Below are 24,612 nucleotides of genomic sequence, written 5' to 3'. Positions count from 1 at the left end.
TGACCAGAAGCTGGCACTGACGATCCGGGCCTCGCATGGTAGAGAAGGTCTATCTGACCACTGAGTTATACAGATGAGGAAATCAAGATTCAGAGAAGTGAAGTGAGAGGCTTGAACCTGGGTCTCCTGATGCTCAGTCTGATTACCTTTTCTCTCTTTCCCTTTTCCCCTAAAGTTCAAAATGGGGAAAAAAGAGGGAAGGCCTTTCTCCTACATGATGAAACTCATTCAAAAGTGGGGGGAAATTTACCCATGTATAATGTATTAGCACCTTTATTTCCTCACATAAAAATGAGAACAAAATGGATGACATGTGTTTGAATATCACTTGCCTTCTGTTTGATTAGGATAAAGTTATGTGACCATATATGGCTCTGGAATCAGATGTGAAAGATTCAATAACTTGCTCAAAGTTCCATGGCTGGGAAGTCTGTCTGGGTTGTTTTATCTGTAAAATGGTAATAATAATATATACCTCAGAGTTGGAGTGTTTTATTTAATTAACCATTGAGAAAAATGCTTAAAATACAGTGGCTATTATAATATTTTATATATATATATATATATATATATATATATATATATATATATATATACCCTGTTTCCCTGAAAATAAGACAGTGTCTTATATTAATTTTTGCTCCCAAAGATGCGCTAGGTCTTATTTTCAGGGATGTCTTATTTTTCCATGAAGAAGAATACGGTGCACAGTTATTGTTAAATGAAAATAAAGGAAATTTATTACCTGTATATGGTACGGTAGTATGGTAGTTGTCAACACAAACCAGACAAACTGTGAATCCTACAGTATCAAGAATTTACTCATTTATTCAATGACAATCATGTCATCATCTTCTGGAACATCATCAGAACAATCCAATTCCTGAATTTCCTGGTGAATTTCTTGTGACTCCATTTCTTTCAGAATCAGTGGACCAAATCTCTCATGTTTAGCCCAGGGAGGGCCTTATTTTCGGGGGATGCCTTACATTTCACTCAGAAGGAAACCTGTAAGTAGGTCTTATTTTCGGAGGATCTTATTTTCAGGGAAACACGGTGTGTGTGTGTGTGTGTGTGTGTGTGTGTGTGTGTGTATATGATTATATATATATATATATATATATATATATATACACACACACACACACACACACACACACACACACACACACCATATATATACACCATATATATACACCATTTCGACCAAATGAATGGAATGACCTATCGACCAGTCGCTATGACGCACACTGACCACCAGGGGGCAGATGCTCAGCACAAGAGCTGCCCCTGGTGGTCAGTGCATTCCTACAGCCAACCTCCCGTGGCCGGCTGGTGGCGGCAGTGGCTGTCGCCTCCTCTCCTGAACCCACTGGGGCCTCCGGACAGGGAACCGGAGGTGGGTGGCGGAAGTGGCCCCTTTCCTAGGGGGCCATGGGCCAGCTCCCTCCTCAGGCCAGTGGCCAACCTTCCCCCATTCCTTTCTCCCCGGCAGGCAGGCCCCAATCGGCCCAGCCCTGATCACCCTAATCACCAGCCAGGCCTAGGGACTCCACCCGTGTGGGAATTCATGCACCAGACCTCTAGTATTTTACATATTTGGGTTTGGGCTTAAAATAATTTCCCTGGGAGACTCACCTTATATTTGTTCCTCTAATGATGTCATTGTTCAAAATATTTTATGCTTCTTTTTTTTCTTTTTTCTTTTGGCACTACCTTCAGATCTAGTTTTTACATTTTAGGAGAAAATTATTCCTTTATGCCTATATTTTTGGCCCAAAAGGGTGTAACTCAGTGTTATCAACGTCACCAAGGTTAGCTATGCAGCACTTTGTGTGCGAGAACCAGAGACAAAAGATAAAGTTTTGCCAGGACTGAGGATATTTAAAAGAATTCGCTGGCTCAAGTGGAGGGGACACATTTTCTACTCGTTGGGTCAGGCCCAGAAACCCTGGGAAAGTCGTAGGTCACAGAACCAAACCCTGTTCCCGAGTTGAGAAGACAGAAAACAGGGGCGTTAATGACGCAAAGTCAGCCCCGGGGATGCTAGAGTTTTCTGGAACTTTTGCGAGAAAAAGACTGCCCCTCCGGAACAATTACTAGTACATGTGGATTTTCATAAGCAGGAAAGATCACGGTAGTTCTGGTAATGATTAATCTCATTCTGTGGGAGGGATGGGAAGAGAAGGCTTGTGGGAGCCCTAAGCATCTGTGACCTCGAATGCAAAACAGCTTGTGGAAAACATAAGAAGAGCACCTGGGCACCCCCCACCCTCCCACCCAGCCCATCCTTGCACAGGGTCCATTTATCCCCTTTCCCTCCCTTTGCCCTTAGGCCACACACACACACACACACACACACACACACACACACTTACAGAACAGACTCCCTGCCTCTGAAATTGTCAATCTAGGATTAGCATCTTGCATGCAATGTACACCTCAAACATTTCCATTCCTCTTGTTATCATTATAACCCTACCATTACCAAGCTGGTTAATCACGAATAAAACCATAAACAAAGAAAAACCTCCTTTTCCTGGTGAGCATAAATAATGGCAGATGAATACACCTGTGTAGGCCCCTCACCAAGTAACTCTATAAGCTAACATAAGCAGTATTAGAGGGTGTTTTATTGCAAGAGATAACTTTTCTAATGGTGACGCCTACTCCCTTCGGATTCCACCCTCATCCTGAAGGTCCCACAAAGTCACCACAGGGAGTCTGCAGCACTTGGCTGAGTGTATGGGGAAAGGAGTCCCTTCTCCTTGGAAATAACCCTAAAGTGAAAAGGAGAAACCAAGCAGAAGAGGGTGGGGCCATTTCTCTAACCAGAGTGTGAAGAGGAAAACGCACACAGAGGGATATGATTCTAGAGGGAGCCTCGTTGCTGGGAGTGAAGGAGCCAGGACAGGAAACTCAGGGTCCCTCTGAAAACATATGGTGCACGTGAAAACCTTTCACAGCAGTGTGCCCCCCTCCTCACCTCTCGGAGACCGCTCAGGCACCTGCAGGAGCATCGCCGGCCCCACGTGGCTATTGGAACAGCCCCACTTCCAGGCTTCAAAAGTCCATCTGCTGACCTCAAAGCGTTCATCCCTCACCCAGTGTGAGGCCCTCTTCTCCAGCTCACTAGGGGCAGCAGTCTCCTCTTTCGCTGTCCATCCACCTTGTTTTTCCTGTCACTTCTCCAGCCCCCTCCCTGTGCTGCCTCTGGCCCGCAAGGTCAGGATGGAGGGGGGTGACAAGGAAACAGGGGCGAGGTCTTGCATTCTGTGAAGACACCTTTTAGGTATCAGATGCTCAAACGCTGACTCCTCCTCACGTGAAGGACCTTAGAGGGTTCTTTAGAGATACCCAACCACCCACCACCACCCCTTTCTACTGACTGCACCTCTGACACCACAGTGTCTCTGCCCTGACCCCCCTGCTTAAGCCCCCCGCCCACATACACACACACACACACACACACACACACACACACACACACACACAATGCACTCGCAGGCTGCCGGAGAAGACCCCACACAGCCTCCTTCTGGGGTTTTGGCAGCAGGACATCCTCTGGGGAGATGCCGTTCAGGACAGCTCAACCTGCCAACTTCTCCTCGGCATCCTTCTCCTCGGCGGACACTTGTGCATCCATGCCTCCCTCTCCTTAATGGGGCCTTTTCCCCGTGCCCTCTGCTCTTGCTCTGCCATAGAAGCAGCTCCAGGCAGCCTCCTGCCTTTGGGCTCTTCCAGGCAAGAGTCAGGATCCTGTCTCCAGGCCCCCAGGGACCAAAGGGCCCACACCAAGCTCTCAAAGGTGAGGTTTCTGAGTGTCACACAATGAATCCTGGTTCTACCTCACTGAGTGAACATTGAGGCCAAGTCAGCAGACACCCTCTCTCCAGGGATGTGGCCCATCCCTCTACACTTCCTCTCCGTACACTGAGCTCCCTGCATGGCAAGTGACTCTAGCTCGGATTCCAGATCATCTTTTCCTTGAGACTCTATCAGCCTTTTGCTTAACTAAAAATTTCAAGCATAATATCCTTCTCTGTCATCATTGTAGGCAATGTATGGAGATACATTTATGGTATTATATCTATAGTACATTTAGCATGGAATTTTAAGGCTAATTTGAATGCACAATTCTCACATATAGAAGTTTGTACTCATAAACAGTATTTCCACAGTACTCAAGTCAAAGATGGTCCTTGTATAGATAGTAAAATCCATCTCTGATGAACTAAAGTCAATCCTGAAAACCCTGTCAACCACACATAATATATGGTACCCAATACATTCATAAATCCTTAGGAAATGGATGAGCAGGTGGATGGATGGATAGATGGAGGGATGAAATCTTTTTAAAGTACCAACTCCAGGAAGGGGGCATGAAATTAGAGATGGATTTTGTTTCTTGTTCAATAGACTAGCTGTGACCTTGGGAAATGTCATTTAACCTCTCAGCATCTCTATTTCCTCATCTGTAAATAGCTCAGAGCATCAAAGGAGATCATCTTGGAGCACTACACTACCCGTAGCAGGAAGGTGTCTGTGGGAGGGAGGCAGAGGCTTTGTCGTTCTCTGCCGCCTTGAATAATTTCCATCTTTCTTTTAATGCCTGCAAAATGGACATTGAAAGACTTCTCTCCCGCTTTCCTTAGAAAGCTGTGTATATAGGAGGGCCTTTGATTTCAAGGCTTAGCAAAACCCCAACCAGCTGCACAACCCTGGTCCACACCAAAACCTCTGTGCTACAGTTCTCTCAACCGTATGAAAGGAGGATGGTGGTCACTTCGTGGGGTGTTTGTGAGAACCAGATGTCTTAAGGGGGGGGGGGGGGGAACACTGCCTCGTACATAGATAACAGTACTCAGACTAGACACAATTATTAAAGTCAAGTGTCCTGTGGGTTTCCAGGGGGAAATACCATAGGGTTACCTCTCCCTTTATTGCCTACATTCAGTCATTTCTGAATAAGCTTAGTTACTATGGTTACCTTCCAAAGACACCACATTTGAAAACATGTTGGGAGATGGGGATTGATGGCAGAAGGCTCCAGCGGAGGACACAAAGCAACTTCGGCAAGGGAGACATTTAAATACATGTGGACTCTTTCCCTTGGAAACCAAAGTCACATTTTGCCAAAATGGAAATGAACTCAGGACAGAGTTTCAGAAGTTCTGCTTTTGGCCAGCCTCCGTCTCCCATCACCAGGATCTCAAAGACAGGTGGATCTGGCCCGGAGTCAACTCCTGCACATCTCAGCTTCCTGCCGCAGGAGGATCTGGCAGTCTGAAGGACGCTGGTTGCCAGACAGAATTCATCAGATTCACTTCCCAGATGCTATCGCTTCTGATGCCGAAAGAAAAATAGGTTGCCCAGAAACTGAGGTTGGAAAGGACGAGTGTAGCTGAGAAATGCACAATGACACACAGAACAACAAAGGGCTATTCTTGTTCAATTCATTAGCATATACATTTGAATATTCCGGGGGGGTCTTACATCCCTCAAATCCCATGCTCAGTCCCTGCAGGGGCTAGCATGGACATCTCAGGCTACCCTATCCCCCACAGCAGTTATAAATGGTATTCGATTTGTCAAAATCAGCCATGGCCCCAACAGCTAATAAGAGTTGGCCTGCACTCACTTCCTGGTTCCAACCTCAGCAAACCCAATGTCCGAAGGGGCCACACGGGCAAGAGTATTGCATACTGGGTCGTCCTCAAAAGACTCTTTCTTCCAGATCACTTTTTCCCAGACATCCTGGGGAGCTCTCCTGCTCTTATTTGAAATTCAAACCAGGGAAAGTCACCTCTAAAAATACTGGTTCCCGCTGGCATTTTCACGATGAAGTAGCGCCACCTAGGGGACATTTGCATTAACTTCTCGCTATTTCCACTAAAATTCCTTTTCAATTATTGGAATAGTGCCCACACCCCCTCAAAAAACAACAACAACAACACACAACTACCCCCCATCCCTATATGAGAAAGGTATAGGAGCTTCTCTGCACACACTTTTCAAGATCCAGCTTCAGATCTCCTGCAGCTGAAAATTCTGGTCCATTAGCTTGTTACACAGTGACCACTGTCAAGGGTTGTGGCTCACATTTACAATCACCATGGAGATTTGCTTTATTATTATAAGAACTACCAACTGTTAAACTTCTCCTACATAACAAGGCGCATGCATTTATTTCCAATATACATAATAGTCCTTCAAACTGGGCATTAGCGTCCCATTTTACAGATGAAGAAACCAAGGCTCTGAAACTTATCCACCTTGAGATTTACCCATTATCTCGACGAGGGCTGTCAATAGATATAAATATTTTCAAGACTCTGGATGCATATAAACAGCATTCCATAGTGACAGAAAGCAGATGGGTGGTTTCATGGGAACAAAGGGAAAGACAAAGAGGGAGGAAGCTTGTAGGGACGGTAGATTTGTTCATTATCTTGATTGTGGTAGTTTTCTTGTGTGTGTGTGTGTGTGTGTGTGTGTGTGTAAAACCTGTTAAAACTTATCAACTTGTATTCTTTGAATCTATGTAATTGTCAGTTATACTTCAATAAAGATATTTTAAAGGGGGGGGGGCAAAAGTGCATTTGAGAAGGGTCATATTAATTTATATATAATATATATACATATATATATATATATATATATATATATATATATATATATATTTAATAGAGGGATAGAGTTAGAAACATGGATGAGAAAGAGTCATCAATCAGCTGCCTCTTGCACGCCCCCTACTGGGGACATACCCGCAACCAAGGTACATGCCTTTGACCAAAATCGAACCCGGGACCCTTCAATCTGCAGGCCGACGCTCTATCCACTGAGCCAAACCGGTTTGGGCCATATTAATTTATATTACCAGCAGCATATGCAAGTGCCTGCCTCATTACACCTGTGTCAGCACTGCAATTCTTAAAGGGAAAAAAACACCTGCTAATTGGAAAGGCAAAAATATCTCAGGTTTGAATGTGCATATCTTTGATTAATAATAGACTGAATTTTTTCATGTTGCTCAGCTCTTTGCTCATTTGTCTTTTGTAATGTGTATTTCTTATCAAACTACAAGAGCTCTTTATTTAGATACTAGAGACCCGATGCATGAAAATTCATGCAAGAGTGGGCCTTTCTTCTCCTGGCTGCCGGCACCAGCTTATCTCCGGCACCTGGACCAGGACTTCCCTCCTCCGGTGCCGGCAGGCACCCAGAATGCCATCCAGAACGTCGTCTGATCTAATTAGCATATTACCCTTTTATTATTATAGATGTCGTAGCTATATCATCTATTCTTCCTTTGACTTGATATTGATCTTTGTGTGTACTTGTTGTAATTATAATGTAAATTGACATTTTAAAGAATTTCAAGAATTTAAAAAAACCTAATCTTAATACTGCTCTAAACATGTGTCAACAAACAAAAAAACTTATTAAGATTTTTAGAACACCTCAACGTTTTTCTAACTTACAGAGAGCACATAGCTTAGGGTCGCCTCTGAGAGCCATAGGGCTTACATATGTGGAACTGTGGTAGGCAGTTAGAGATCAGCAGGGCAAGGATGATGGGCCAGGTTCAAAGCCCGAGGAGCCTAGCAATGGGCTACACCCGAGCAGACACCTGGACTCCAGGCTAACCTTGCCTCCCTAGCATGTCACTGGTCATGCGGTTTGGAGCCCCTCACCTTTCCTCGCTGGAGAGAACATTGGCCTCCAGGAGTTGTATTTCAGCTCCAGGCCCAGAGAGGCAGCCAAACCAGACAAGCAACTGCATGGCTGACCTCAGGACCTGCTGCATTGACTGGTCCTCTTTCCCTGGCACCCACCCATCAGTGACCACAATCCTGAAAGGACCAACCTGAAAAGCTGATGAATATTCTATTGAGTTCCTTTCCTAACATCTTAGTCCTTTAAAATTTGCAGGCTCTGGCTGGTGTGCTCAGTGGTTAGAATGGTGCCCCAAGCTCCAAAGGGTCTCGGGTTGAATAGCCAGTCAAGGGCGTGTGCCAGTGTTGCAGGTTCGCTCCGTCCCCAGGTTGGGACGCATGTGGGAGGCAACCAGGCAATGTGTCTCTCTCACATCAGTGTTCCGTTCTCTCCCTCCCTCCCTCCCACTCCTTCTGAAAAGCAATGGAAAATATATCCTCTAGTGAGAATTAACATCAAAAAGATGTAATTAGACAAAAGAATCAAACTCTTCTGGTCACCTAATTTCTTTCCCAGATTGGCTGACTTGGCATAAGCCACATACATAATTGCTTTCATCTTCACCCTTCTGGTTGGTTAACAGTAAAATAGGCGGCTTCATGCTTATAAAAATGGACATAGTACTATAAAATATTTTTATTTCATTAAGAGCAGTCAGAATTTGGGTTTATAAACTCCCACTTTTTGTTACTTATTGTGTCGTTGTGTGAGAAACAGGACCATAAAATCAAAATCAAACTGGGTTATATGGTTTGGGATTTTATTTTATTTTTGTCAATTGAATAAATACCAGGAGAATGTTTACATATTCTACTGAAGTCAGGAGTAAATTCCTATTTATATTAATAATCCTGAAGAGACATGTATTATTATTTATACTTTTGTATTCATAAATTGTTCCGATCTTTTGAATATGTATCATATTAGCCATTAGAAGAAACAGATACACACTTAACGTTTAAACAATGAATCTTCAATTTCTTTTTTTAATAGAGTATTTCCAACTCTTGTTCTGAAGTTTGTAAGGGTTATAAGGGTCACATACACAAAACCAGATGATACCCAGTCTGGAACCAGAATCCAGATTCCTTGAGACTCAGCTGAAGGGCAGCAGAGGATGAAATGACGTGGAAATCAGTTATATGTGGCTGTGACTCCAGAAAAATCAAATTCTTTGAGTTAGTTTCCTCATCCATAAAATGAGGGAGGTGGATTCAATAATGGCTAAACTCCCTTTCAGCACTAGCCTTTTCTAAACACAAGCTGGACACACTGATAAAACCTGTCAGTAGCAGTCACCCAGCTACAGTATTTTTACTGGGGCTCCTGGGCCATTTTCCTCAGAAGCCTGTGTCAGCTCAGGTCCCAGCTTTAGCCCTGCCCTATCTGTGTATCATTGGCAAATAATCTATCCTCGTATTAGAGTTGAGAAATCAAGGGGCCTAAGAGAATCATCAGAGCAGCTGCACCTCAAAGAGAATTCATTATTAAGATCATGAAAATAGAACACACGTAACTACTTAGCAGTGCTACAGGGTAAGGTGTTCAGTAATTGCATGTCTGTATGTTTGGGGTATCTTTACACATCCAGGCTGATAGTAACAGAAAACCATAGATTGGGTGGCTTATGAACGGCACAAATTTACTTCTATAATAGTCCTGGAGACCAGGAAGTCCAAGAGCAAGGTTCTGGCAGATTTGGTTGTCTGGTGAGGGCCCCTTCCTAATTCACAGATGGTCATTTCTGTGTCCTCACATGGCAGAAGCAAAGAGGGGGCTCTCTGAGGTGTCTTTTAATCCAATTCATGAGGGCTCTACCTAATCTTCTCCCGTACCTGTATCTCCAAACATCATCACATTGGGGGTCAGGTTTCAACGTATGAACTCTGGGGGAATATAACCATTTAGTCTTTCGTGTGGGGGTAAAATACCAATTTACATGGCACTCAGGTTTCACAGGTGAGACTCACTGTATCCTCAGGGAGTCAAATGCTAGGTAAATAGTTGTCTGCAAACTTGAACAAATATTTCAGAAGAATGAACAAGCATAATTGGAAAATAGTCTGACGCACAGCAGAGTTCATATATATGTAATTTAAAAGATTTTACAAAGTAGTGGGAAGGGGAAAGAGGAAGAAAGAGAAAGGAATGGCCTCAATAATGGCAAGAATTAAGGGCTTACTACCTACAGCCTCTCCATTTTAATAAATTTGGACTCCTTGACATCTCTGTTATCTCACCTGTTTCTTAGTATGGCCCACAAACCACCTGTACCTACAAAGTGACAAATGCAGTTGCCCGGTCCCCACCCATTTGTAACCTGTTACCTCATTCGTTCTTACCATCTACCAAGAACCTGGTGGCCAATGCTTGAAATGTGGTCAATGCCTGAGCCCTCAGACAGCTGTAACAAGTCTAAATAAGCAGATCCAAATACAAGGACTGCCCACACCAGCTTACCTGCAACCCATTACAGCCAAGAAACCAAAGCTACCGAGAAACAGTGAAACATACAGCTCATGAATTTGTCAAATATCTGGGCACCATATGTAGTTATGATTGGAAAAATTACCCTTCTGGAATTTTTTAAGACCAGTAACATTTCTTCTATTCTTAAAATTAATTATAACAGTGAACTGAAGGAATTTTTTATTATGGTGAGCAGTCAAATGAATGCCACTGACAGTTGAATTGCAGTCTTTATTAAAGCTATTTTGCAAATTTATGTCTGTCTCCGAATACGAAAAGGTTTTTTACTTTAACACGTGCTTTGAAAATTAACATCAGCAGCAGGAGGGTTTTCAGTTGAATAGATCTGAGACTTCAAAAATGTGATTGCATCCTTCACCTCTAGTTTCTCCATCTCCCAATTGTTGACCTTACAAAGAAAGAGGAAAATAATCGGTTTGCAAGAAAATGATGCCACATAAAATAAAAGCTACTTTCTTGATCCAAACATAGTAAAGTAACATCAAGCCAATTGCTTTTTAAAAACAAATGTTATCTTATACTTACATTTTAAAGGCTCAGTAAGACTGTACTAGGGTTGAAGAAAGTGGCTAAGCTGAAAATTATAAAAACTTTAAAGGTCTTCTAAAGGGTGCAAAAATTCCCTTCTAGGAATACTCTTCCCTAGAATATATATATAATGGCCAATATGAAAAAAAAGTCTTAAATAGTAGCCCACTAACAGAAGGGGCCATCCTAACCTCAGTATCCATGTATAATCCATTTTTGGATATTTAAGTATCATAATGAAGATTAGAATGTTTGCATTTTATATTGTGTGCAGGACCAATGAGTGGCATTTAGAAAGATCCCAACGTTAACATAAATATAACTTCATTCGTCAAGTTCTTGCTCCATACATCTGGAGAGGCCGTTCAAGAAAAGCTGTGGTGCTCAGAACCAAAATGAAGCACAAAAGGAAAGAAGAACCATCCAGCTTTTATGGTGACAAACATCCTCCAACAGCCTCACACTGACCCATGGAAACAAAACTTTAACAAAAAGCAGTAAAGTTCACCCAAGGTAGCACTTCTAAAACCCCTGGTAAATGACAGTAATCGCCGAAGAAGCCAAACCAATCATTAAAGCTCTTATTTCTGTACTGCTGACAATTCCTCTAGAATCCTACTAACCAACTTCAACTATAATACCCCTGGCAGAATGGACACCAGTCACTAAAGAACACATCTTCTGCATTTGTTTTCTTACCAAGATCACATGAAAACCCATTACTTTCAAATGACGCATTTTCATTGCAAGGAATCCTCTGGGGTGAGTTAAATCCAAACAGTAAGTAGATCTAGGAACACACAGTACAGCCACTCTGAAAACGAAAACACACGATATGAGAGTACTTACTCATGAGATTGCCAGGTACAATCCATCCTGCTGTAGTCCTGTTCTTTGGAGGTTTAAAGCGGGGCTCCCCACTGACCCTCACCGTCCCCCACTGTCTTAGTCCGCCGCTTCCTTGTTACTTGGCCTCCGCAGATAACCCAGTATATGAAGGCTACATTAACAATCAAAACTCATAAAAATGCTGTAGACAAAGTTACTCCTCAATCATCTTTAAGGGTGGCTACATTCCTGATAAGGAAAAATTTCAAATATCAAAGCAACCCTTTTAAGGCTAATCTCTGACTTAAAGATAATTATTTACACTACTAGAAGTACTGATGTGATACTACCAAATGGTAAAGTTCTTCTAGTACAGGGTGAGGGGGGGAGAGGGGGGGGGAATTGAAAAACCAGCATGGGGAGGCCAAATACAAAGAAGAAAAAACTAAAAGAAACGCAAGACTATTAAAAACATAAAATCCGCCAAAACCAGTTTGGCTCAGTGGATAGAGCGTCGACCTGTGGACTGAAGGGTCCCAGATTCAATTCCAGTCAAGGGCATGTACCTTGGTTGCGGGCACATCCCCAGTGGGGGTTGTGCAAGAGGCAGCTGATCGATGATTCTAACTCTCTATTCCTCTCCCTTCCTCTCTGTAAAAAAATCAATAAAATGTATTTAAAAAACAATTAGTTCATTTTTAACCAAAAAATAAAAACATAAAATCCGTACATGTAACAAAAATGTGGAACGTGGAATTTGATTTTTTCATTGCTCTTGGCCTTTGGCGAAAAGACATTTGTATCCCTACTGTCTTCTGGCTATTATCTGACATATCAAATCAGAGAAAAAAATTTATATTTTTAAAGGAATGCTCAAATCCCTCAATTCTCATACCTTAGGCTGAGAGCTCCTATGTTATAATGTTATGCCAGAACAATAGAGTTCCTAAAAAAGAAAAATAACTTTCTTTTTTTTTAATATATTTTATTAATTTTTTACAGAGAGAAAGAGAGGGATAGAAAGTTAGAAACATCAATGAGAGAGAATCACTGATCAGCTGCCTCTTGCACACTCCCTACTGGGGATGTAACCGCAACCAAGGTATATGCCCTTGACCGGAATCGAACCTGGGACCTTTCAGTCCACAGGCCGACGCTCTATCCACTGAACCAAACCGGTTTTGGCAAAAAATAACTTTCTAACAAGTTGAGAAAGAAAAGAAAGTCTTTGGTTGAGAGGAGATGGGCAACATGCATAAGGAAGACAGCAGCTGAAAAAGATGCCCAATGCCCAAGGAATAGGCTACATGGATGCAGAAATGGGTAAGAGTTGTATGTGAATCCTTACAAATGTTTTTCTGTACCTCTCCCTACCACATTTATGAGCATGTCCTACAAAGCAATATGGGATATAAGTTCTGTGGGGTCGGGATCGATGTCTGACTCGTGTTTGTGTGCCCCACAGGGCCAGCAGACCTTCCCACAAAGACTAACTGAGCAAGGCACCATCTCATCATCTAGGAAACAGGCAGGACATTCTCTGAGGGTGTAGCATCACGTTTGTCCCGGAGACACCTATTGGTAGTGTGTGGGTCAAGGAAACAACTTACTTAGGATTAACTCCGATATGGCCTGACCCACATACAATATTGCTTAATAAAGCTAGTTTCTCCACCTTTATAAAGGTCTTCGTGGTAGAACAAAATATTTATTGGGTATTTGATTTTTTTGAGGCCTTAACTCTTTTTAATCACTATTGGATTATCTTGTCAAAAGTTCACACTGCACTGATAGTTTCAATCCCATTAACACTGTTTTCTTGAACTGTTTAGCTTTAAAACTTAATTCTTAAAAATTGCCTGTTTCACTAAATGGCCCAACTCCAGTGCAAAATTAAAGGCCACAATGCCCACACTTAAGACCTGAGGAGATTAGCAGTTGGGAAGTCCCTTGGTGCATTACAAGCTCCCTACAAATAGAAGGACTTAGGATAAAGTGACCAGACCAGACGTCCCAGTTTTCAACAATTTGTCCCGCGTCCCGCGGCGTTTTAAAGTGGGACGCGGGACGAATTGTTGAAAATCAGGACGCCTGGTAACCTTATCTCAGGATTGCTACTAATATTTAACAGGAAGTCTTTGAGACTTAAGATTTAAAATCAGAAAGCTGGGCATATGAACAGATGTAAGCAACCTTTGAATATCTGTAGCAGAAGATTCTGCATTCGCATCAGAAAGTGGAAGCACTTCACTCCTGTTAGAATCCATTCTGATTTCAAAATCTGAAAGAAAAGAATTGATAATTTTTCAGACATTGCTCAAAGTGATTTTCTGTTTCAAAACATACCTTACTACTACCAACGATGATAAAAAGCCTGCTAAAATACAGAGTTTTCCAAAAAAAATGTGATGACAATTTAACAGCTGATAGCTCAATTTTGAAAAAGAAATGTATTATAATAAAACTGCCTTTATAATTATTCAAAGTGTGTGTATACATTTTGGGGAGACACCCTGTATAAATGAGCTTACCATGTGCCAGACACTGATATGGACTTTACAAGTGCAATCTCATTTACTCACAACTGGAATCCTAAGAGGTGAGCAGGTTATTATTGCCATTTTACACACTGGGAAAGGGAGACTGGTAAGTGCCTGAAGTCACAGCACCAGTGAGGAGCAGAGCAAGAAAACCAACCCAGGCATCCAGCTCTAGAGCCAGAGTACACTATAGTAAATTTCCATGGTCAACTCCTAGTCAGAAAGGAAGGAAAATAGCCCGGCTGGTGTGGCTCAATGGTTGAGCAATGACCCATGAACCAAGAGGTTCGATTCCAAGTCATAGCACATGCCTGGGTTGCAGGCTCAATCCCCGGTAGGGGGTTTACAGGAGTCAGTCAATCAATGTTCTCTCATTGATGTTCCTATTTCTCTATCCCTCCCCCTTCCTCTCTCTCTAAAAAAAATCTATAAGAACATACTTTTAAAAAGAAAGAATGGAAAATAAAATAAAGTAGATGTAAATCATATCAAGTCTCATACCTATATAATAATTATGTGGCAACTGTACATTTTGCAAGAAGTACCCCTCTCCCAGGAGGCTGCTCAGCAACTCGGCCACCTTTGCATTTGGATACAATGGCGCAGGTGGCAGTGATGGCAGTACTGAGTCTAAGGCCTTGTGACAAGGAACATCATCAAGTTTCAGACATGCAGCCAAAATCTGAAGCTTGTAAGCATTCCTGTCCTTGTTATCTAAAAGAAGAGAGAAAATATGTAAGAAAAAAATATTAATGCCACAATTAAGAATGTGTATTAATGCACCCACATTTCTTTGATCTGTTTCGTATCAGGAGGAATCTATGCTCCCTATTTCCACACTGTCTAGATCAATACCCTGTATTTCATAATGTTTTAAGGTTCAAATCTCTTTCAAGGTGATTCAATCTGAACTCTTCATTTAAGAGATGAGCAAATGCTAAGACACCTCATGATTAACTAAGGCAAAGCTGACACTAGGATCCAGGTCTCCTGGGTTCCAAGCTGTTCCCCACATATTAAGTTGCTTGAAAAATCTAAACACGGTGTTCCTTCTTAATTCAACGCTGCAATTTTGTAATGTTGTTTTTAAAAGAATGTACACTTCTCTCTCCTCAGACACATCAAATTTTGTACACCTGACCTGATATTGCTTTTCTGTGTTCCATATTAAAGACGAAACGTCAACAATTAACTTGGTTCCTAGAGTAAATAAATTCACTGCTTTGCTAACTATTTGGTTTCTTGATCTAACATGTGCCTTGATCACCAGCCATGAAAGACAAGGTGTCCAGAGCTGACTTAATTTGGCTTCAGAGGTGACGCGCAAGGGTGAGGCAGTGCAAACACCTGCTCAAGGCATCAAGAACGTGAGCCTTTGTACAGCTGCATAAAGTGCAAATAAAGGCACGATGATGTGTTTCTCGTTCTTGCCTTCTACATGACCTCTGACTTCACCACTGCCGGTCCTTTCCTCAGCAGCATCTGCTCTGCACATTCTAACCTGAGCCTACTAAGGCCCCGCTCAGAGTCACAGGCAGCTAGAGGCCTGCCGCAGTTCAGTCACCACTGGGCACGGACACCCTTACCTGACATCAGCAGCTCATCGATGATGTCCTTCTGGAGAAGCTGGTTAATGGGAGCCAAGGGGAAATGGTTCATCAAGCAGAAGGAGCACACAGCATTCAGCAGGTTTTCAGAAGAGATGTGGTGGAGATAACCAGTCAAAGCAGTGCCCATCGCATCCAGGAACCTTCAGGACAACAAAGAAAAGTCAGCTTTCAAAGACAAAGAGAAGACAAGGTCATGGTAGAGCTAGTGAGGCACCACAGGACCAATGGCTTTAAGGAGTTCAAAGAAAAAAGACAGGGAAATCAGGCTTGAAATAAGTATTCACATATCTTTCAGCTCACGTGGCTATCTCATAATAAATACATATGCTCAATAAATGTTAGCTGCCACTAAGTCCGGCATAGGGCGAATAAATGATTTACAAGATTTAAATCATTTAATTCTTATTAAGATGCTATAGGATTTATATTATTATTATTCTCACAATAAAGATGAGCATACTCAAGCTCAGAGAGGTTGAGTAACTTCTCCAAGAACACACAGCCAGGAAGCAGCAGAGAAAGCATTGGAACACAGGTTGTCAGGCTCCAGAACCTTTTAACCTTTATGCTAGATTTTTATCATGAGTATATCCATAAGGCCTGGAACACCACTGCTGTTTTATAAACAACTAGAGGCCTGGTGCACAAAATTCGTCCACTGGGGGTCGAGGTGTCCCTTAGCCCAGCCTGCACCCTCTCCAATCTGGGACCCCTCAGGGGATGTCTGACTGCCAGTTTGGGCCCAATCCCACAACAGCAGTTGGACATCCCTCTCACAAACCGGAACTGTTGGCTTCTAAACACTTGCCTGCCTGCCTGCCTGCCTGATTGCCCCTAACAACTTCTGCCTGCCAGCCTGATCATCCCCTAATTGCTCCCCCGCTGGCCTGATTGCCCTCAACTGCCCTCCCCTGTCAATCTGATCTCACCCCTAATTTTATAAAATCACTTTGCATGGTGGTTGGTAAATTGTAAATAACTGACAGGGGGAAAAAAAAAAAAAAAAAAAAAAAGAATAGAATGATACGCAATCCATAGGAGTCTAGATTCAGGAACACACAAATGATCAGAGATGCAAATCTGGTGACGGTCCAGACCAACCAAGAAGAGAAGAAACTAAGAGACTGAAATCACAGTTTGAATGTTAAATGCTTTCTCCCTCAGGTTTCAGACCCAGGAAGATACTATGGATGCAACACACCTTCTTTCCCAGAGGCCAGCACATAAGTAAAATGATTCCTGTACAACATGTAGACATACAATGTGTTAAGCCAAATTATCTACCACCTTCCTACCTAACTCATCTCTTCTAGTCGATGTAAGCATGTTATGTGGCAATAAAGAGAGTCAAAAAGGACGAGTACGTACTCCCGGGCCGGGCCCCCGTGGGGGTGATTCAGAGAGGAGTACACGTGGAGGACAGGCACAATGCTTTTCATGGTCAGGAAGCCACGTTCATCCACCACTTTCTTCATAAACAAATCCATCAGATCAGCGTGTCGAAAGGCAAAGTTTTCAAATAAAATGAGGACAAAAAGAACCTTTAAAAAAGAGTGAATTGAGGAAGAACACTTTAATAATTCCAGTATGCTGGTAGTAATGTCTTAAGATCTCAAAAAACTTAAACAGTAATAGAACGGTCCTGATCAAGAGAATATTCCCTAAAAAGGAACAGTTATCTTTTCCTCACAAAATCTGTTCCAGTTAATTTTGAGTCAGGCATTAAGTTAATGAGCAACCTCCTTTTATAAGCAGAATACCAGAGTATACAATGGTTTCCATTTCATTTAAAAATAAGTCCTATCCTACAGGCTTTTCATACAGCAGGTCTGAAAACTACTTTAAATATATACCTTTCCTGAAGTTTTTCAAGTGACCAACTCAATTTTTATCTGCTCTCCTTCCAAACCTAGACAGTTTAAATTCTAATATATAAGAGATAACTCAAAAATTTCTGTATTCAATCTGAATTTCTAGAAATGAGAGATGAATTTATTACATTAACACTTCCAGTTCACTCATCCTTTCCCTCTTGGTCTTTCTCTTCCTAAAATCAATTTCTATGGCAAACTCAATATTTATCTTACCCTCCAAAGTAAATTGAATCTATTGATCTAATGGTTACCAGTGCTTACTTACAAAAAAAGTTTTTACCGCTGCTTCATTCATGTTTGTATTACTAACATAACCCTGAATTTAAAGGCCCTTATTCTGGAGAAAATAAGCAAACATTCCATAAATAGAAAATAGACATGATCATTAAGTAATGACATTTTATTCTTCAAAAAACATAAGCCTGTCACATCGCCCAGATTTATTATTCTAAATATAAGAAGAAAAAAGACAGAATTAATCCTAATTATCCAAAGCACCATGCAACCTTTTGAATGGCATATAGCAAAGCAAACACTGAACAGCATAATTTTTATTTTATTGATAGATAGAAAAATAGTCGAACAATTGAATGGTACATTAACAAGTAACTCCCAGATAGAAATGATAAGGAGCTAATTTTTCAAAAGTCAATTTAGCACTGGAATATTTTGGTATCTTAACTGTTATAAAGCTGATAGAGAAATACCTAGAATGCTAAATGAATTAATATGCTTCTTGATTTGTTTCTGAGGCTTATTCTAACCTATTAATGTACTTACTTGTTTCAACTTCCAGACATCAAAAGTTGTAACAACATAATCTGCTATTCCCTTGAAAAGATCTAAATTACGGTATCGGAGGTCTCTGCAAGACTGCAAGATGGTGATCAATATTTTCAAAGGACATCCATTGATATTACCTTTAAAAATGAGTTAAAAAAACAAAAACAAACAAAAATTACCAGGTAGCTTGTAATTAACCTAAGAGACTCTATACTCTATATTTTTGTTTCTGTTTTAAAAATATAGTACTGTATTTTGTAAAACCAAACAAAACTGCAGGCAAAAATAAAATTTAGATGTAACCATATCACCAGGTATGTTTTATTTGTAATAGCCAAGTTCTTAAAACAAACAAAACAAATATAGTCCAGAACAGTATAGGTCAGAGGTTAAAAATCATGAAAGAAAAGTGTCCCTTACCTATGACCATCTTACTGCATTCATCCAGAAGTACATCAGAACGGTGATCCATGGTAGCGAGGACCTCAAACATGTGCTGGCTATTCAAAACAGAAAATCTGTCTAATTCCTTCAAAGCTTTCATCTAAAGAAAAACAAGATTAAATTTATCACTTGTGATAAAACAAACTTGTTTTTAAATAAAAAGGATAAAGTTTGAGCAAAATGACTCATTAGACATACAGTTAATATACAAATATAAACCTATTTCTTTTATTTTCACAGAGTTAAACACAAAAGCATAACAATGTCCTCCCAAAATTGACTGTAGGAAGTGACAGCAGATCACAAGAAATCTTTCTTTTTAAATCTCATCCACCAGAAAAAATTCAGACGGTCTTTACCTCCAGTTTCTTCTTAAGAGAAATCGGTGCATCTTTTCCAATACTTTTCATCACAGCTTGTAGTGTGAAGACACGTTCTATTTTCCAAACGTGTTGGTCAACTAGTATCCTGTAACCAAACAGAATAAATACCACAGACCTAGAATCTTAAAATCAGAAGAGAAATCTTAAAAGTCATTTGGTCCAGCTCCTACTTTGAGGCAAGAAATATGAAGCCCACAGCCATGACCTACCTAAGATAGTGTAAGTAGTTACTAAAAGATCCAGGCCCAGTCTGGCACCGTTTCCTCTCACATTATTCTGCTATCTTTATGAAAGAACAAATCCATCAGATTATTGTAAAATACCCCAACGCACAGGCAATGAAAAAGGGGCTTAAGCATTATTCTCACTGGCTTATAACATTGTATCAGTTGCATCAATTTGATAAATTATAAAACTCAAGCTCCTTTTCAAGCCAGGCCAGTGTCAGGTAACCTCCACACAGTGAACTGAATACCTGTCCATTCTCTCCCAGCCCACATCAGCACTAAATGTTAAACTCAGATTTCAATGCAGCTCATATCTTTTTTACTGTGAACCCTCACAGCATTATTTCCACCTTTACCTGATCCATAGTGAGAATTTTAAGTTTAATAAGGTATTTAAACTACCATCAAAGTTTTCCCCAAACAAACAGAAAAAGCAGTTGAGCTTTCATCTTGGTTTTTGATTTGAGATATTAATAAAAACAAAGATTGCCACATGAAAGCATAGAGTTCTCACCGCAATCCTGATCGAAGAACATCCACATTCTTGCATGGCTCCATTGCTTCCAAAATAACTGACAAAACTGAAAGACATTTCTCATCACACTCATTGATACGTTCCTATTGAAATATAATTACAAAAACATTACAGTTGTCGAGCCCACAGCAGACTATTGCACCCACACAAAACCACTGAACTAATGCTTTCAATTAAGGACTAAATATGAAACCAATAATTCACATGGAGTCAGTCCTCAAAAAACACCATCTTTAGGGAAAAAAATGCCGTCCATAGTGAGTTTTCCAAATACCCAATTCACACGCTTTTATTCATCAAAACTTCTTCACATGTACTATTATCACTGAAAATTCATTATTTATTATAATATTCTGCTTCTGAAACACCTTTAATCAAATATTATTTTTACCTCCTTCTGGGATTCAAGGTCATCATGAAGACAAGTGCTATAATATGAGAGCTACTACGGTATAGAGGGCGTTTTGACCATCTGTAAAGAACCTGTGTCCTTATAATTTCCCTGTATCCTTTTCTGGGTATCAAACGAACTGCAGCTGGTAATCTTCGGATCCACATCACCTGTTACCTTTTATCACTATGATCTGGGTCTCAGATCCCTTGGGTTTGGTACTACTTTAGATCCCAGAAATGGCAGTGGGCATAATTTGGAAAATGAATAGTAACACTGCTTACCTAGTGCTCTACAATTTAATCATAGCTAATCTATACACCTTTCAAGAGCACATCAAGGAAACAGGCACAATTGTACGTACAAATATCCACTGCTCACTGATGCAGATGCTATGCTGTCTGAAATCTAGTAAGAGCATCACTGACCAGGTCAAGTGACTTACAATAATAACTTTAAAATATTAGGGAACACAGCCTACCAGGTAAGCTGGATAATCTGTGGTTTACACACACACACACACACACACACACACACACACTAAAAATCAGTACCTGGTTGAGAACATATAGAAACCACAGTAATGTAAAAAGTTAAAATTAGACACTCTCATATACCTATAAACCCAATTCTTGAATTCTATAGTGTGTCATATCATCCCCAGGAAATTCCTGTCTTTTTAAAAATTATTTAATTGTAATCACTGAGTTTAGAAGTCTGAGATGCCCACTCTCAAAAGACAAATGATTACTTTAATAAGCTATCCTTCCTTCATAACATCTGGCATTTCAGTGACATCAGATAGGATAGACTCCCTTGATTGAAACAAAAAGTGGCTCCCCCACCTAATTTCATCCTTCTTCCAACCCATTCTCCACTCACACTGTGATCTAAAATACAAGTTTGAGCATGCCAACCCTTTGCTTAAAATTCTTCAATGGATCCTCGCTGTCTATAGTTTAAAAATCACATGTGTCAAACACAAGGCCCGCGGGCCAAATCCGGCCGGCCAGGCCTTGCAATGTGGCCCGCACCGCGCTGTCATCACTGCACTCCGCTGTCAGTTTATGACATTGTCAGTTTATGACTGTTCAGTAAACTATTCGACCCACGATTTAGGCTGGATTTTAGATTTTGGCCTTCTCTGAGTTCGACACCCCTAGTTTAAATCCAAACTTCTTAGTTAGGCATAAAAGGCTCTGATTCCCCTTTTTGCCAGCCTCACGTCTTACCATTTCTAAGCCCTCCTCTGTGACCACCACATACACAATTTCCTCCCCACTCCCTCAAACACCACCCCCAGAATCCTGTGCTTCAGCCATACTGAACTACTTTCAGCTCCTAAACTTGCCAAACCTTTGCTCTGGGATGAACATGCAATCTTCTCTGATTGAAAAACCATCCCATTCACTATCAATCTCTTACAAACTGCTGTGCATTTCTTGGATTCAGCTTAGACATCATCTCTGAGCTTGAATTCTAGTCCGACAATGGACTAGGTGAACATTTTGTTTATTCATTCTGGACAAATTTATCAAGTACCTACAAACAGTGATATTATCAGATACGTGACTTTGGGGAAGTGCTTTAACCTCTCTAAGCCAAATTTTCTAATCATTGGTAAGATGAGAGTAACAATACCTATTTTAAAAGGCTACACTGAAGATTTCATGCAGCAATTCTGTTGTCAAACATGTCTCTGCCACAAACACTAATCCTGTATCCTTCTTCCTCATCTCCTCTCCCCATCATGAAGGCCTTCTTCTGACTAGAATGGAAGCCCATTATACTCTCATAACTCTATACTTTTGTTTTATTGCACTGAAAGTTCTTTGTAGCCATTAATTTTGTTCACAATTAAATCCCCTTGTGCTCAGTACAACGCCTGTAACACAACTAATATACGACTCGAACGTTGGTTGTTTTTGTGATTGCCCACAAAATATCCATATTCCCTCCAGAGTGTAAGGGTAGGAATCATGTCTTCTATATCTTTATATCCCTAGAGACAAGTTCAGTAACTGAAGCACAGCTGACAACCAATATCTACTGCTTAAAAGAATCCACTAGCTGTGTGACTTTAGCCAACTTGCTTAACAACACTCAGTCTGTTTCCTCATCTGCAAAACTACGGTAACATTAACTTTACAAAGCTGTTAAGAGGATTGAATACAATTATATAAGTAAGAGTTGTAGGTACACCCTTCTTCCTTCCTTTAACTACCCAACCTTCCTTGCATATTTTTTACCTCTCCTCATTTTATCTTATTAATCAACACTGAAGAAGAAAAAAGGGGCAAGCCCTCATAAATTTCATAACAAAAGGGAAGACAGCCGTAGCTAATTTAAGGACTCTAAACCATATACACAGAAATAAATAAAAAGGAACCTGCCGTTCCTTGGATAGTCTATTTCCCTCCATTAGTTCAAGATGCACCAAGACTACACCTCTATTTCCCTTCATTCATGCAAGATATACAAACCGAGCAAAAGCATGTTTAAGTCTCCTTTTGATTTTACCTGAACCACCCTCAGCAGAGTCTGAACCAACAGAGTGTTCTGAGGAATGCCCAGCTTCACTATAGCGTAAAGACTGAACAGCAGGTGGTCATAGAACATGATCTTGGCTTCCCTCATCATGTGTTCACACAGCTGGGTAAATGCAGGGTGGTTAAACATCAGTTGTTTCTCAAAGCGTTTCTGGTCATCAGACATCCTTTTGGCAATTGTCCACATGGCTGAGAAATAGTTACTACATGGGAATGTAGGTGCGTTTGAAAATGAATCTAACACGTCGCTCAGGGAATTGCCCTGAACCAGTTTTTTAAAGTTGACCGGGGTTGGTTTTGTCTTCTTGGTGAGAATGTCTTCATCAGAGGCCTCAGGGTGAAGGTTTATTTTCTTCAATCCATCAGCAGGGACAGGAGACTGTTCCGAGTCAAAGGACAGCCTTCTAGGGCAGGTTAATCCGGTGATTGTGAGGGCTGTCACGGGGCTTATGCCCTTTGTTTGGAAGACGTCACCTCCTGTTTTAAAAATCGAGGCATCCTGAAAGAGATGCCTAGTAGATGATTGCGTTTTATTATCAAAGTCGTTTAAGAGATGGTTTCTCTGGTTCCAGTTTGAATAAGCAATTTTTGGCAGGCAAAACCCCAAAGGGTTCAGCCTCCCAGTTCTGCTGGTTGGAGATAAAGAACTGAATTGCCGGAGGTTCCATAAAAAGGAACCTGCTCTGTTATTCATCTTGCTATCCGTTGACACTTGCCAAAGGCTCCAAAGTTGTCAGTATGCTACAAACATCGCTTCTGTCCGTGAAAGAGGGCACATGCCGCTGCTTTCCTGTAGGGAAGGGGTTATGAAAGGAACAAAAATTAAAGCACAGCTCTTACTTCAAGGAAATTCATGTAACAGAGACTACAACGGAGACATGAAAGATTTACACTAAAATGGTAAACTCTTTTACCAACACGTGCCTCCTCCATCTCTACCCAACGTGGAGTCTCAGAGGAGCCAGGCTACTTCAGAAGCACTCTTTGTATAACGGAGGTTGTTGTGGTTTTGTGTGTGTGTGTGTGTGTGTGTGTGTGTGTGTGTGTGTGTGTGTGTGTTGTGTGTGTGTGTGTGTGTGTGTGTGTAAGTGAAGTGTGTGTGTGTGTGTGTGTGTGTGTGTGTGTGTAAGTGAAGTGGATTTCCGATGGGAAGTGTCCCCACCACGCTCCCTCCGCAGGGACGGATCTGTTCCCATTGCCCAGGCGATATCTTCAAAGAAACCTAAGGTTTCACACCGATCCATACTTTTCAACAAGAGGCGTTAGAAACGGCCGACCCTGGACTATGAAGGACAAGGCTGTGATCCAAGGAGAACGGCACCGGATCATAAATTGATGCTCACATGTGGCCTGAGTGCGGGAGGGAGACCCCCGCCAGCCTCCCGGGGATCAGAACCAGAGCCGGGAGCCGTCCGTGCGGCTCACCCACCGCCCCAGTGTCCACCCCCTCCTGACCCGGCGCCCGGGAAGCCCCTGCGCCCCGTCCCGGAAAAGCGGCCAGGCCACCCGGTCCGCCGGGGCGCGTCCTCCACTCACCTTAGACCCGAACTCGAGCTACCTTCAGGAACAGCCCGACAGCACGCCGGCCCGCGAACTCACGTCTCGCGAGATTTGACGGATCCTCCTGAGGTCCAAAAGTGTTCGCTCGCAGCGATTTGAAAAGGATTCGCAGAGAGAAGAAAGCCTATTGAAGGAAATGACTAGTGTTCTT

At 41.5% G+C, this 24,612-nt stretch overlaps 1 protein-coding gene across 2 annotated transcripts; it reads right to left on the bottom strand.

Annotated features, from left to right (window-relative positions):
• Positions 1-10,405: 10,405 nt before the first annotated feature.
• On the bottom strand, positions 10,406-24,519 carry FASTKD2 (FAST kinase domains 2). Of its 2 annotated transcripts, none has more exons than XM_084892485.1 (12): positions 24,438-24,519; positions 22,873-23,691; positions 19,941-20,044; positions 19,176-19,284; positions 18,793-18,916; positions 18,370-18,509; positions 17,084-17,256; positions 15,692-15,855; positions 14,607-14,819; positions 13,759-13,846; positions 11,437-11,551; positions 10,406-10,597 (listed from the first exon to the last, which is right to left on the bottom strand). In XM_084892485.1, the coding sequence occupies exons 2-12, from the start codon at positions 23,593-23,595 to the stop codon at positions 10,478-10,480; spliced, it is 2,073 nt and encodes a 690-aa protein (XP_084748611.1). In that variant the 5' UTR covers positions 23,596-23,691; positions 24,438-24,519; the 3' UTR covers positions 10,406-10,477. The 2 variants fall into 2 exon arrangements, with proteins under 2 accessions (XP_084748611.1, XP_084748612.1); XM_084892486.1 differs by having other exon boundaries at positions 17,084-17,184.
• Between the last annotated feature and the right edge of the window lie 93 nt (positions 24,520-24,612).

The sequence above is a fragment of the Pipistrellus hanaki genome (assembly GCF_964339955.1).
Source record: "Pipistrellus hanaki genome assembly, chromosome: 8".
NCBI lineage: Eukaryota > Metazoa > Chordata > Mammalia > Chiroptera > Vespertilionidae > Pipistrellus > Pipistrellus hanaki.
The sequence above is the reverse complement of the archived record's forward strand: the minus strand, read 5'-3'. Positions and strand labels throughout refer to the sequence as shown.